Below are 13,934 nucleotides of genomic sequence, written 5' to 3'. Positions count from 1 at the left end.
TTACTTTCTTCTATTAAAAGTGGTGTCTTCTTTTTTTAAATATTCGTACATGTTACTTATTCCTCAGGTGACCTGATTTATAACAGAATGGATAGTGAAGGATGTCGGTTTTATGCCATCTGTAGCCCAACATGTAGTATTGAACGATACACTGTGAATTGTACCATCACTACTTCACCAGCCACTACATCGTCTGAGTGGTCTTCTGTAACAACATCAGTTCCTCTGCCTCCCACTTCTACAAGTGCTATTTTTCATGGTTGTGTCTCCACTATTTATCCTCCATTACAAGTATGTATTTTCTGTGTTATTTTTTGACTGTTGAAATAGTATCATTGTTTGGGTGGTACCAGATTGGAACAGTTTGCAGTGTTTAAACCTTACTTGTGCTGATTATCTTAGTTATTGTGCTAATGATGGGCAATATGTACGACACACTATTTGAATTTTCCTTTTTTGGAATTTCACTTTTTTATACTGATAAAGCAAGTTACAATATTCTTTTCTTGTTACTTTATTTTTAGTAAGAGTCTTTTTGATGCCTTGCATATGTAAGGTATCTTCTCACTGACACAATACAAGGAATTTTCTTGTGGATCTTATTTTTTCACTAAACAGAAGTGTTTAAGATACAGTGAAGGCTTGTGTCCTTTTCTGTTCTTCTGCCCTTTTATCTATATTTCTTCAAACTTTTTTTATTGTCATGTTCTCTGTTGACACATAGTATATACTATATAGGCTATACATAGCATAATGGAAATCACTTCCTGTAACCTAAACCTTATTCCCTCAAGCCCCAGAAGAGCTCCTCATGCATAAGAAAAAAGTGTAGTTAAGGTTTCCACCTTCTTTTAGCATTAAACGTATTAATCCTGTGGAGTATTGGCAACTTTTTGCTATCAGTGAATGTTTTCCTTTTGGTCTTTTTTTCAGATTTAGAAAACTAGGCATTTTATATCCCCCATAACATGGTCAGAATTTTGAATACCTCTAGTTGCCATTAGAAATCATTAGCACCACAAATTGAAGAGTAGTAACACATACTGATTTCCTTTCCAACACCACCATTGCTGGAAACACTATATCATAAATCTAAAAAGAGGCGTAAAGGTTATACCTGTTAGCAGAATTTTGTGACAAAAACTTTTTCTTCATTTTGCAGCCTGGAGAAAGATTCAAATTATCCAACTGTACAGAAGTCGTCTGTAATGGAGACAACGATATAAGTGTAGTACCGACATACTGCCCACCTGTAAAGGAAATTACCTGTGCAAACAAATATCCACCAGTGCTGGTACCTGATGAAAATGGATGCTGTTACCGATATGAGTGTCAATGTAAGCACCAATAGATTCAGGAATAACATTTTTGGGAAAAAAAGCCAAGCTTTACACAGATTATATGGGCATTTTCATTTCTTAGGGTTACTCTATAAATCGCAGTATCTTCAGTTTTTAAATTTTCTTCTACATAACTTCTCATCTTAATCTTCCAAATATTTTCTCTGTACCAGGTGTGTGTAGTGGATGGGGTGATCCTCATTACATTACTTTTGATGGAATCTATTATACCTTCCTTGAAAACTGCACTTATGTCCTGGTGAAACAGATTGTCCCTAGATATGACAACTTCCGTGTTTATATTGACAACTATTACTGCGATTCAAAAGATGGACTCTCCTGCCCTAAATCCATTATTATTTTCTACAAATCTGCAGAAGTGGTGCTGACTCGTCAACTCATGAATGATGTCATGACCAATGTGGTAAATTTTTTTTTCTATTTTCTGCAAAAAAGAAATAGGGTCTGTAAGCTTTACTGATGCTAGTGATGCTGAACTAGATAGTATGTTAGAATAGCAACATCATGGAGGTGATCAGGGCAGAGGGTATCATTAGCAGGAAAAAAAAATATTGCCCTGGATGCTAAGAACAAAATTCGTATTTCATGAAAACTGGTACATTGTGCCATTCACTTATGTAAACAAACACAGTTTTGAAGAAACACAAATGCAAATTTCAAGCAGGATTCTTCTCTTGAGGGGAAGATGGATATGTATCCCTTATCTGCTGGATGACTAAGGACTACTTTCTCTGCATAGGGAACTTCAGGCACCAAACAGCCCTGACATGATTCCCCCTTCAGTTTCCTACTGTGAAGAAAGGTATAGCTGAAGAAAATGGGTGACTTAGAATGTCACTTCACCTTCATGACCCAAAATAGTGTCGGCAAACCAGTGGAAATGAAAAGTCAGTCCCACTCCCACACTGGAGAATCTATGAGTTGATTAGAGAATCTATAGAAAGGGAGAAAAGTTTGTCAGAATAGGCACTCTCGTCTTACAGTGCCAGGCCAAACTCTCAGTCAGAAAGGCATGTTGGTTCCAGTGATTCCCTGTGAAGGAAACAGTAACTGACAATTTTAATTCATGCTTTAACCCAATTCCATGAGAAGAGAGTTGCAGAATAACTTCTGACAAAAAAAAAAATTATGCATATATGTTTACCTTTATTAGATCATATAAGATACTGGCTACAAATTGAAATGATAAACAAATAAATATGATCACTACATAAAACTGGCATTAATGACATCTGACTTCATTTTGAATTCAGACAGCTCTTCCAATGCCAATTACTATGTAATATAGGGATGGTGTGATTATCTGGCACAGTCATTACATAATAATGGCAGGGATGTTTCTGTACCTAAAGAAAACTACCACCCATTTTCATACAAAAAATGTTTCCAATACACATAATCATGAGGGATACAAAGAAAATACTTGGATTTATGTGCATAGAATACTATGCATTAGCATATAATCAGCACAACCACAGTATGTAGAGGCCACTTAGATTATTATTGCATTTTAGCAATATAGCGATAACAAACCAAGATATCAATGCAAATAAATGCTGCCATTGAGATGCCAGTGGGCATTGGATGTGAGGCACAACAATATGGAGTTATGCCTAATTATGAAGATTAGAAAATATTTAAACAGTCAGGCAGAAGCAGTGCTTATTCTGAAGTGGTGTTTTGTTTTGTTTTTTTTTAACTCTGCATTCAGATGTACTTCAACAAAAAGATTGTTGAACCAGGCTTCAAAAAAGATGGCATTTCTTTCTCCACTCTTGGCATCAATATGATTGTTGAAATAGAAGAAATTGGTGCTGTCATCACCTTTAGTGGTCTGATTTTCTCTGTGAAACTCCCACACAGCAAATTTGGCAACAACACTGAAGGACAATGTGGTAAGAAGAATATACAGATTGGAGGGAGTTCTCTTTCCCCACCCATATCTTGGTTATGCTCACTCACTCCAGCTATGCAGTCTCACAACTGACAGAAATTTTTAAACAGCAGTAAATGGAAATGAGTACATTTCTGCTCTAACTTCTGTAGGATGTCAAAAGTTCATTATTTCAGCAACCAAACAGTTTGGGTTTTTGTTTTTTTATTTTTTTGCTTTGGGGCTGGGGTTTTATATTTGTTTGTTTTTCCATAACCTAAAGTTCATATAACTAGAGAAAGCGCTCCCTATGAAGCAAGGCAAAATATGCATTTCATGAGCACATCACATCTAAACTTATCAGCACAGGAATGTATTGTACATCTCTGATGTGGCTTATGAGACTTACCTAGCTTGTCTCTTCCAGGAACATGTACAAATAATAAAGCAGATGAATGCCGCTTGCCAAGTGGTAAGATCATTTCCTCCTGTCCCCAAATGGCTCATCACTGGATTGTTGACAACAACAAGACATGCCATGGAGTACCAGTACCACCAGTTATAACCACACCTCCACCAAAGCCACAATGTCAAACACCTCCGCTCTGCAAACTTATCTTGAGCAAGTAAGAAAACAAATTCATTTTTTCTAGGCAAAACTGTCTCAGTATCTTACAAGAAGAATAACAGCTATAGCCTTAGCATGTGATAATAGCTGAAAATGTCAGCTTAATGACCAAATATATATAGTAGAAAGCCTTTGCAAAAGAAACTACTCTGCCTTAATGACTTGCATGCCAAAGATAACTGAGCAAGGGGAGGTAAAGTCAGAAAATCAGGGATGCAGCAAGCACTAAAATCAATACTCCCTGGATGCAGTACTTCCAGAGTATGCTCATTAAGCAAAGACTGAACTCTAAATTTGAAGTGGGCTTTCAGTACAAACCATTGAGAACCTAGTTACCAAATAGGTGAAAAGAGGAGATGCAAGCAGCCAAGAAATGTCCTTCATTCTTTGTACATTTTACCTAAAACATGGAGTTCCAAAAGTGCAAAGGCTTGTTTCCTGAAGTATTTCCTATGCCTGTGTAGGCTGACAAAAGCTTTTTTCAGATGAGTTACTTATAAAGGCCCTCTTATACATGCTTTCTGTAGTATCAAGTAAGTTTGGAGCTATTTTATGTACGAATTTTCTATCTCTACTTTTTTCATTCCTTTTTTCTCAGTCTGGTGCAGTTGCCTTTCACACTAAATTTCTGGCGTCAAACTGTAAAAAGTTGTGTACACATACAGAAATACTAAAACCATTAACCTCTTTAGAAAAAAAAAAGGCACTTTAGATTTCTTAATCTTTCCTGAGTATCTCCCAGCTTATTACCCATTCCTAGGGTTTTGTTTCTCATTATACCTTCCTTTCTGAAGCAGAGTCACATGCTATTAACTGGAAAGTGTTGTCTGATAGGAACAGACTTTATATAATGGCTCATTAATATAGAAGGGGGTTGCTTTCTTTACTGTCTGCAGGATTTTTGCAGCATGTCATACTGTGATACCACCAGAACCATTTTTCAAAGGCTGTGTTTTTGATGGATGTCGCATAGATGATGAATCCATGCAGTGTTCCAGTTTGGAGATATATGCTACAGAGTGTGCTGCTAGAGGTGTCTGCATTGACTGGAGAGGAAAGACCAACAATACATGCTGTGAGTATTGCAGGACTCAAAATGCGTGTGATAAATTGTAGAAATTAGTGATTTATTCATTAAATACTTCTTATATCTAATACCTGGTTACTGTCTACAAAAATCCAGTGGGGTCCTCTCTCATAGAAGCTGCAGATGAAGAAGGCAAAGCTGTAGTCATTTTTGCTGAAGAAAATGCATCTAACTGTCAATTTTTAATCTTTTTTTTTTTGTCTTTTTCCATATAGCATTCAGCTGTCCATCAAGCTTGGTATACAAGCCATGTGGGCCCATTAATCCAGTTACCTGTGACCAAAGGTATGGAAAAACAAAAAAAACCCATGCTGAAACACCTGCTTATATTTTTCTCTTTTTTTATTCTATTACTATCTATCTACTTTCCTCATAAATTTGAGTTATTTCATAATGAAATGTGTTGCAAATTTCACTAATTTATTCAAGATTTATAAAGACCAATCAGTTCTACGAACATGTGCTTCCTGTTGCCCTTCAGAAAGCGCAAATGTTTTGTATCTCACATATCTGACATGATATGGTGCTCTGTCCTCTGCCTCACCACAGAAGTATTGTACTCAAGCACCTATATTCTTGCCATTCCAGCTATGAGCATCCTAGCTATGGAATAACTGAAGGCTGTTTCTGTCCTGAAGGAATGACACTCTTGCGTGCAGAGAGCAACATCTGTGTCTCTGAGTGTTGTAAGTAATCCATAGCTAGTTTGGGGAATAAATAGAGATCAGGATTGTTAATCAGGAGGCCTGAGTTCTATTGTCATCTTCTACGTGGTCAGACCATTGCAAATCAGCCTCTTTAAGCATCCTCAACTAAAAATTGAATAATAATCAATATTACCTTTTTTCCCATCATCCTCCTTACGAGAGACCCACCAAGATGGTAGAACTCTACAGTTCAGCAAAATTAGTCTCCATACTCATTTTATTGTTAGATTTATCTTCACAGTATTTCTGTTTGAAACTGCACATAGGTACTACTTTGTCAGTTTTCAGTGGCGTAAATACCCATTCGTTTGTTTTTTTCTTTCCAGTCTGCAGGGAACCAAATGGAATGTCTAGATGGGTGAGTATCAATCCGTGTGGCTTAATGAGCACAGACAAGTGAAACAAGAGGATGTTTAGTGTTCCACTAAACCAAAGCTTTGTCACAAATGTTTGTTCACTTTCAGTCTTAAAAATAATGAGTGTTAGAGCACCCCTAAGGAATTTAACAGTAAGTGATAAAATATTCTTTCAATGACCTCACATACAGAAAAAAACCCTTTAAAAAAGAGAGAATGAGAGAGATGGTAGTAGTGGAAGTTAGGCAGATATGCTTATTTTATTTTCACAAATTTGGCTCACTAAAGTTACTAGAAATGAAGGGAGAGATGAATAACAAAGTTTACCTGTTGCTTATCATGTTCATGGTCTGCATTCTTAGTTCCTCAGCTGCATAGAAACCAGAAACCTAATGTGAAAATGAGTATATCATATGATAATTTCTTATTCAAAAATGGATGCAAGACTCCATCACTTCTCCTTTAGAACTCCTGTAACTCTCATACTAACACTATTAACAAATAGAAAGTAAGAGCTTTTTGAACTCAGAACCTTTAGTGGCCTCCAGTATCTTCCCCCAATAAGCAGTTTGAGGGTCTCTTATAAAATCTAAAATATGAAAAAGCTGATATTATCGGTTATCACTATATCCGTGAATACGTCAAATAGAAGCAAATAAAGTTATTTTGGTTTGATTTGTCTTTAATTTTTTTCTTTCCTTTGCCTATGTTTTTCTTTTTTATTTAGCCAGGAGAAAAATGGACAAAAGATTGCCAGGAATGTGTCTGTGACAAAAATACTCTTAAGGTGAAGTGTACAAAACACAAATGTCCTCCAGCACAGCAAGTATTTTGTGAAGAACCAGGTTACATGCCTGTTCAGATACCGATACCAGAAGATCCATGCTGTACTAGGACTGAGTGCTGTAAGTGCTGTCTTAGTTCTTTATCATGGGGAATATGCTGTATTAATTTTAGGAAACTTCAGCAATCATTTCTCATTTTTTGATACTTTGCATTGATGTCATAATACTTTTCTCCCTCATCCCACTTTTTAAAGCCTTCTTGCTGCAGAGCATATACTAAATGCCTGAAGATAACAAATACAAAGATTAAAAGATTTTATATAGTTAGACACAGAAAAGTAACTGAACATCTGTGATTTAACATTGAAAGCCTTTAATACTTCCACTATCTGAAACAATATACGAAAACCATTCAAAACATTTTCTATTTCAAAGACCAGTATTAAGAAAACTATCTTAACTTTAAAAAAATAGTCCTGTATATTTAAAAGTTGCTCAAGAAAGTTCTAGAATCACTGAAAGTCATCAGATTTCCCCATTGGTACAAATTTCTCTTTGGAATGATCTCTTTCCAACAATTACCACTCTGTTCCAGTGTTTTGTTTTACAAAGGTTATGGGAAAGCCCATTCACATCGAAAACACCTGGGCACATAGCTTGAATTAGTCATTAAACTATCTTGTGTAAACACCATATTTACTCCATGGGAAAACTTCAGAAGTTCATTTAAAACAAAACTGCTTTAATTAAAAATTCTGAGCTTAATATTTTCTATATTCTTACTTGAAACAGACTGCAACACAAGCCTCTGCCCTGACATCATACCCCAGTGCTTAGAGGGACAGGAAATAATCACAATAATGCAGCCTGGAAGCTGCTGTCCTATCTTTGAATGCAGTAAGTACTGTGCACCCTCTTCATGTACTATTTACTGCTGTATTTTTCTAAGTTACAAAAACCTTATAAGAGAGATGCAAATTATCTGTATTACCATATTGGGCCTTGTCGTGAATGAGTGTTTTAAGGCCACTGCCACAGGCCTACAAAACTGGTTTTTGGGGGGTTTTTTTGTAGCTACAAAGCTACAAATGAGAAGTTTTTTCATGCATTTCTGCCTCTTAAAACTTACACCTCCTTCTTCCTTCTTGCAGGAAAGGGCTGTGTAGTCAACGGAACCTATTATGCAGTAAGTACACAGAGTTGCTCACTATAAAAATACACCTTCACATAGTTCACAGTGCAGTGTTTTTGAGACACCTATCATGGTCCATATTTTGTAGGAAGGCCTGAGATAAAACATTATTCATTATTTAACCAGAGTTAGCACATCAACATCCTCTGTACAAGCAAAAGCATTTTCTGCTTTCCTTTCTATATGAGCAGAATTTTATTCCAAAATTGGTATCACCAAACCAGAAACTCAGCTTAAATAAAACAACCAAAATTGTATTTATGGATAGCTTAACCTATACATAGGTCACCTTTGTATTGTCTGTGACATGCATACATAGAGCAACTTGTTTTTACTGGCTAATAATGGGTTTTTCCAACTTCCTGTAGCCTGGAGCTGCCATTCCATCAGGCCCCTGTGAAGAATGTACCTGCTCTGAATCCTCTCCCTCAAGGCCTCACCACACTCTGGTCACGTGCGAGCCTGTCATCTGTGACACGTACTGCCCGCTGGTGAGTGCTATTCTGCTGTCAGAAACTCCTACCCCACTCAGCTCAAATAATTACTAGTTAGGATCAGTGACCTGACTCAATGCCATTGTCTCTCTACTTCTTTCAAAACAGGGCTATAAATATACAGTGGAACCTGGACAGTGCTGTGGCACCTGCAAGGCAGCGGCTTGTGTAGTGACTGTGGGAGACAACATTACACATGTGCTCCATGTAACTACCCCGGTTTAGTTCACTTTTGGGGAACTCTACTAGTCTTTCATTCTTTCCTCTCCTTCTATTTGTCACATTTATTTCTTCCATCTTTTCTCATATTAGACAAATGCTTACTCAGGCAGGGACTGGACTGTCTCCACACAGCTTAAACAATACCTTGTGCCACAAAACACCAGTACTGAGCCTTCTGGAAGCAACTGTTGCATGATACTGAACAATGGCTTTCAGAAATCAACATAGGAAAATACACAGGTGAAAGCAATGCACTTCTGTTTGCCTCCAGTTCTGAAACTGTAGCACCCATTTTGCTCAAAAGATAATTTTATCTGTGGAAGCATTTTGACACATCCATAAATTGTAATGACAAAACCATTGAAATGCAAATTATTCTTTGCAAATGAGTCCAGGTACTTACCCTATTCACACAAAAAGCACATCTATATCCAGATAAAAATAAACCCTCTTCACTTGGTTAATAAAAACCACTTAATGGCAGTATGATAATACGGCAAATAAGTATCAGCTGAAATTCAAGGAAGTTGTTTGGAATAATCAAACTACTATACACAGCAAAAATAAGACATTGGGGGGGTTTTGTTTCATTTTTATATAAGAAGATTTTAATCTGCTTTAATTTTGACTACTTTCAGGAAGGAGAATACTGGAACCCATCTGGTGATAACTGTACTGTTTACACATGTGAAAAACATGCTGACCAGTTCATTCAAGTCCTCAAAGAGACAAACTGTCCTGCCATTAACCTTGATGAGTGTGATCCAGTAAGTACTGCTCTACCAGTTCTCATATTTGGAAAGGTTGCAGTGCCTAACACCAGTGATAGAAGGATCATCGTGTGCAAGGAAAATAACTAGCAGAAGCATCATGCAGGAAGTAGCTCTCCTTTTATCCTCTCAGAACCTGGTCCCAGTCAAATTTTATCTCAGAAAAGCAACTCAAAATGAGTGATACATCAATCCCCACTGAGTATTGGACATTAGAGAAAAGGATACAGCATAATATTTTGGACTCCTAAAAGTGTCAAGTGACCTAGAAGCAAAAACCAGGCTCTGGCAAGTCAGTTACTTCATTAATTGTGATACCCTGTCTGTTACAATCCTTCACCTGTACTGACTTTGGTCACAATATTTTACCCTACATGTGCCACAAGCTTTATTGCTTGCTGGCATTATACTACTGAATTGAGGGGTTTCCTCCATTTCAACTTTCAAATAACTCTTACTACTTACTAATATTAGTGACGTGTCCTTAATATTTAGCCTTGCTTGGAATTAGATTCCATGTCAATACAAAAAAATCCAGTGTCTTTGGTGCCAGAGAAAATTAGGAAGCAGGGAAAGTCTGCTTTAGTATGCAGATATGATACCTGAGTTATCTTTTTATGTTTTCCCACTTAAGGATGATGTCAGATTATCTGAAGATGGCTGCTGTTTAGTGTGCCAAAGAATACCGAAACGTAAGTAATTATGATTTTGTTAAAAGTATTGATTATATGTGCTTTAGTAGGTATATTAGCCCATTTTGCACAATGGGTGCATAGACAGAAGAGATGAGCTGACCAGATTTGGGTTCACTGCTTCACTGGGGTAAAAAAGGAAACAGGTGGAAAAGAAAGGAACAGAACATTTCCAGTATGCATTTTAGGTCCTTGAGAAACAGATGGTGAACTTTCCCATCCCCTGCTGTTGAATTCTGGCTTTTATGTGGGAGGGTGAGGGCTATGACTCTTCTCCAATTTCCATAGATGCATCCTCTTTAAGGAGGAAAGGGAAGCCAGTTCTGGGAGATGGGTGTGATTTGAGCAGTTGCCACAGTACTGCTCTTTATTTCTGCATCCTGTACCAAGTTGCATAAGAAAAAGGGAAAGTTTCATCCACTGATAACACAAACAGCAAGAGCCTTCATTTGGCTCTCAACAATTAAAAGAAAAATGCGCTGTGACTGAATTTCCTACTTCAGCTCCATCCACCTTAGTTTTTGGTTACAAACTATCATACACATCTATCTATTTATATGCACATGTATTTTAACCTATTCTCCTTTGCTTTGTGATGACCTCAGTTTGTAAGAAGCACAATACTACCACTGTCATCAACTATAATGGCTGTGTATCTCCTGCACCTGTTGAGATAACATACTGTGAAGGTAGCTGTGATGCTTACTCACGGTAAGTGGCATAAAAGATAATTGTGGCCTCTTGTCTTCTGCTCTTTACACCAGTTACATCAAGCAAATCACAGGTGGTTTTTCTGGTGTGTCCAACATCCACTCAGTCAACTGTTTCCATTGTGTTAATTAACTTGATGTTGTACTAGCTTGATTACCTCAAGATTCACAGTGTTTAACAGCCTGTTCAGTGTCAGTGAATAGACACAAATTTTGATTTTGCCCGTTTAAAACTGAGGTTATTTTTTTCTCATTATGCTCTCACTGGACTGGCTCACTATGTGATCTGGATTAATTCTTTTACTTTTTCTGTGCCTTAATGAAGACTTAGAGTCATCAATTTTTACAATGAGGAGCAATTTAGCTATATTTTGCCACGATACTGTAAGAATGGTAATATTGAGTAATAGTCCCACATGCAAGCACACAACTTGTGGTTATGTTTTGTAATGGGTGGGAGGGGCAGTGTTATTTCTCACATAAACTCTGAATCTCTCTCTTTCATTGGTTTTTCAATCAGATATTCTCAAACTACAAACACAATGGTGCACAAATGCTCGTGTTGTCAGGAAATCAAGACCAGCAAAAGAAAGGTGACTCTGACATGCAGTGATGGGACCTCCCTTGATCACTCCTACACCTATGTGGAGAAATGTAGCTGTGTGGATGCTGAGTGCATCACCCAGCAGGAGACACAGCAGATAAAGACCTCTCAGGAACAAGCGAATGTCAAAAATTAGAACTAGGAAGAAGCCCTCAAAAAAGGGCTGAGCATAAGACTAAATAAAGAAACTTCAAAAAATACAAAAGTGTCAAGAGCAGCTAAAATTTTGGATGAACAGATGATATTTTCTGCATAAATCCCCACTATGTCTGTCTATAGAATTTCAGTTTTCATTATCAGTATATCTCTCATTTTTTTTTGTCTTTTCTTTTACACCTTGAGTGTAAAAGGAGAAGGTCATCTTGACATTTTCTGTTTGTTTGTCTTCTGAGAAGTTCTGGACTTCTAATAACATTTTCATTCCAGTTCACTGCGAAAAATCAAAAGACAAATCCACAAAACAAACAAAACCCAAGGAAAACTGTACCTCTCTGCTTCTATATATTTCTTTTTGTGTTGAGGAAAACTTAGACTGTAGAAAGCTGTATCTTTTCAAAAGTATAAACTTCACTATTTTGAACTATTTATGATGGACATACTTCCCTACATGTTTTTGTGAGGAAAAGGAAAAAATCCTATTATGAGAAGCTGCTGCACACTACTTTTTGTTTACATAACACCATCAGCATAGTAGCTGTATGAAAATATGGATTTTTTTATTTTATGTGGTTAACTGTTTACAGAAGAAATATATATATATATATATATATATATTTGCCAACACAGGCATATGAAGGATTTTTTTAAACAGAAGTATAATAATAATAATAATAATTATAACAATAAATGTAAATTCTTTACTAGGAAGCTTTAAAAAGTTGAACCACTCCTATTTATTATTTTTTTTGGAAACTGATTTTTTTGGGTCATTTCTTTCAGAATTAATGTTATCCTATTTCTTAGTCATGTTGTCTGGGTATGGTATATTTTCTTTTGTTTTTGAATATTATTTTATTTTTATCCCTTATGAAACAAAAAAGCAATTATGATTAATAAATTTTGAGCATTTCACAGCATGTCTGCTTTGACTCTTGAGTGAATCCCTTGTGTGAGAGTTGCTGGCTCCATAAAACATAGTTCCAGGTCAAAAGTCAATGTAGGCTGTGGTACCTAACCCCCTATAGCATTTTGATACTGCTTTGAATGAAAAGCATTCAAAAGCAAACACTTGGGAGTGTTCCAAGCACATCACTTCAGCTGCTATCAATTAGTAGGCAGTTCAGGAAGGGGGTACTGTTGCAGAGGGGATTTCTGCAACATGCATAAGACAGCGCGGCCCGTGAAAAAATATAAGGACTGATGCGTGGTAGATGTTTTTCAGAGATGTTTATTTCTCCAGCCACATGGCTGGGGACTGCCAAAGAACTGTGGCAATCACCAGACCAGCAGGGTCCTTCCTGGGCAGGGGAGCACAAAACAACCAATGGGGAATGAGATTAACTAGGGAGTAGGGGAAACCCCGTGCCTCCACCCCAGGGTCCCCCTCCCCTGGACCCCATGCTAGGGGCGAGGAACCCCAACACTTCACCCTTTTATCTTAACAAAAAGAGATTTAAAACTTAACATTGAAAACAACTGTATAAACATAAGATAACAAGAATAATTTCAAAAGAAAACAAGCTACCCTCCTGAGTCTCTAAATGTCCAAACAGATTTTTTTTTTTTCTGGAACATCTTAAGGTTGGCAGAAGGGAGGCCAGACTCTCTGAGCATGCTTTGTGGGGAAACTGAGGCAGGAGAGGGTTTCTTCCATTTGTACCTGTTGCAACTCTAAACAAAAATAGTTAATTTCTTCCCTCCCCTTTTTCACCCCCCCCCCAGCATTGGAGTTGTGGGGAAAGGGAATTGTATAGGGAAGCCATGGGGTGAAAAATGGATTAGGGATAAATTGGAGATGGGTTAAACTTAGGAAAGGGTTCATATTGGGTATAGGGTAAAAGGGGAAAGAAGGCTGCAGGTAGGGAGGTTGCTGGGATGGATATTTATAATTTTGTGCATAACGGCTGCCTTTGACTGGAATACCCCCAGGCCCTGTCACGTGGGCCGCCTGTGGGCCTTTTCTTCCTTGGACAATATCTAATTGTACAACTTCTCCATCTCCTACACTTTGGAGGTATTTTTCAGGCCTATTCCTTTTAATGGCAGTTCTATGGATGAATACATCTTCCTGGTTGTCACATCTCATTATAAAACCACAGCTGTTTTTGACATTGTACCACTTCACAATTCCTGATTCTTGTTGCTAGAACTTCTCCTATTACGTGCTTGCATCTGTGTTGTGGCTGCTGGTCCTGCGAGGCCACTGCTTCGCCGACTCCAACGCCTCGGTCGGGCCCCAGCGTTGCTGCTGCTCCGCGGCCCCCGAGGGGCGCCGCGTCCGCTCCGGCGTGCGC

The 13,934-nt window shown here is 37.6% G+C and overlaps 1 protein-coding gene across 1 annotated transcript in view; it reads left to right on the top strand.

Annotated features, from left to right (window-relative positions):
* Window positions 1–12,263, top strand: part of MUC5AC (mucin 5AC, oligomeric mucus/gel-forming) — a 43,236-nt gene extending 30,973 nt beyond the window's left edge. Inside the window, exons 31-48 of the mRNA XM_017726575.1 lie at window positions 68–291; window positions 1,163–1,337; window positions 1,514–1,764; window positions 3,073–3,256; window positions 3,662–3,860; window positions 4,759–4,937; window positions 5,165–5,234; window positions 5,538–5,635; window positions 5,983–6,014; window positions 6,740–6,917; window positions 7,590–7,694; window positions 7,949–7,983; window positions 8,358–8,480; window positions 8,592–8,690; window positions 9,344–9,472; window positions 10,110–10,167; window positions 10,773–10,878; window positions 11,398–12,263. Coding sequence (XP_017582064.1) covers window positions 68–291; window positions 1,163–1,337; window positions 1,514–1,764; window positions 3,073–3,256; window positions 3,662–3,860; window positions 4,759–4,937; window positions 5,165–5,234; window positions 5,538–5,635; window positions 5,983–6,014; window positions 6,740–6,917; window positions 7,590–7,694; window positions 7,949–7,983; window positions 8,358–8,480; window positions 8,592–8,690; window positions 9,344–9,472; window positions 10,110–10,167; window positions 10,773–10,878; window positions 11,398–11,617 — 2,465 coding nt within the window. The 3' untranslated portion in view covers window positions 11,618–12,263. The remainder of the gene's footprint in view (window positions 1–67; window positions 292–1,162; window positions 1,338–1,513; window positions 1,765–3,072; window positions 3,257–3,661; window positions 3,861–4,758; window positions 4,938–5,164; window positions 5,235–5,537; window positions 5,636–5,982; window positions 6,015–6,739; window positions 6,918–7,589; window positions 7,695–7,948; window positions 7,984–8,357; window positions 8,481–8,591; window positions 8,691–9,343; window positions 9,473–10,109; window positions 10,168–10,772; window positions 10,879–11,397) is intronic.
* Window positions 12,264–13,934: the final 1,671 nt, after the last annotated feature.

Source organism: Corvus brachyrhynchos, unplaced genomic scaffold, assembly GCF_000691975.1.
Source record: "Corvus brachyrhynchos isolate BGI_N302 unplaced genomic scaffold, ASM69197v1 scaffold62, whole genome shotgun sequence".
NCBI classification, from domain to species: domain Eukaryota; kingdom Metazoa; phylum Chordata; class Aves; order Passeriformes; family Corvidae; genus Corvus; species Corvus brachyrhynchos.
The sequence above is the reverse complement of the archived record's forward strand: the minus strand, read 5'-3'. Positions and strand labels throughout refer to the sequence as shown.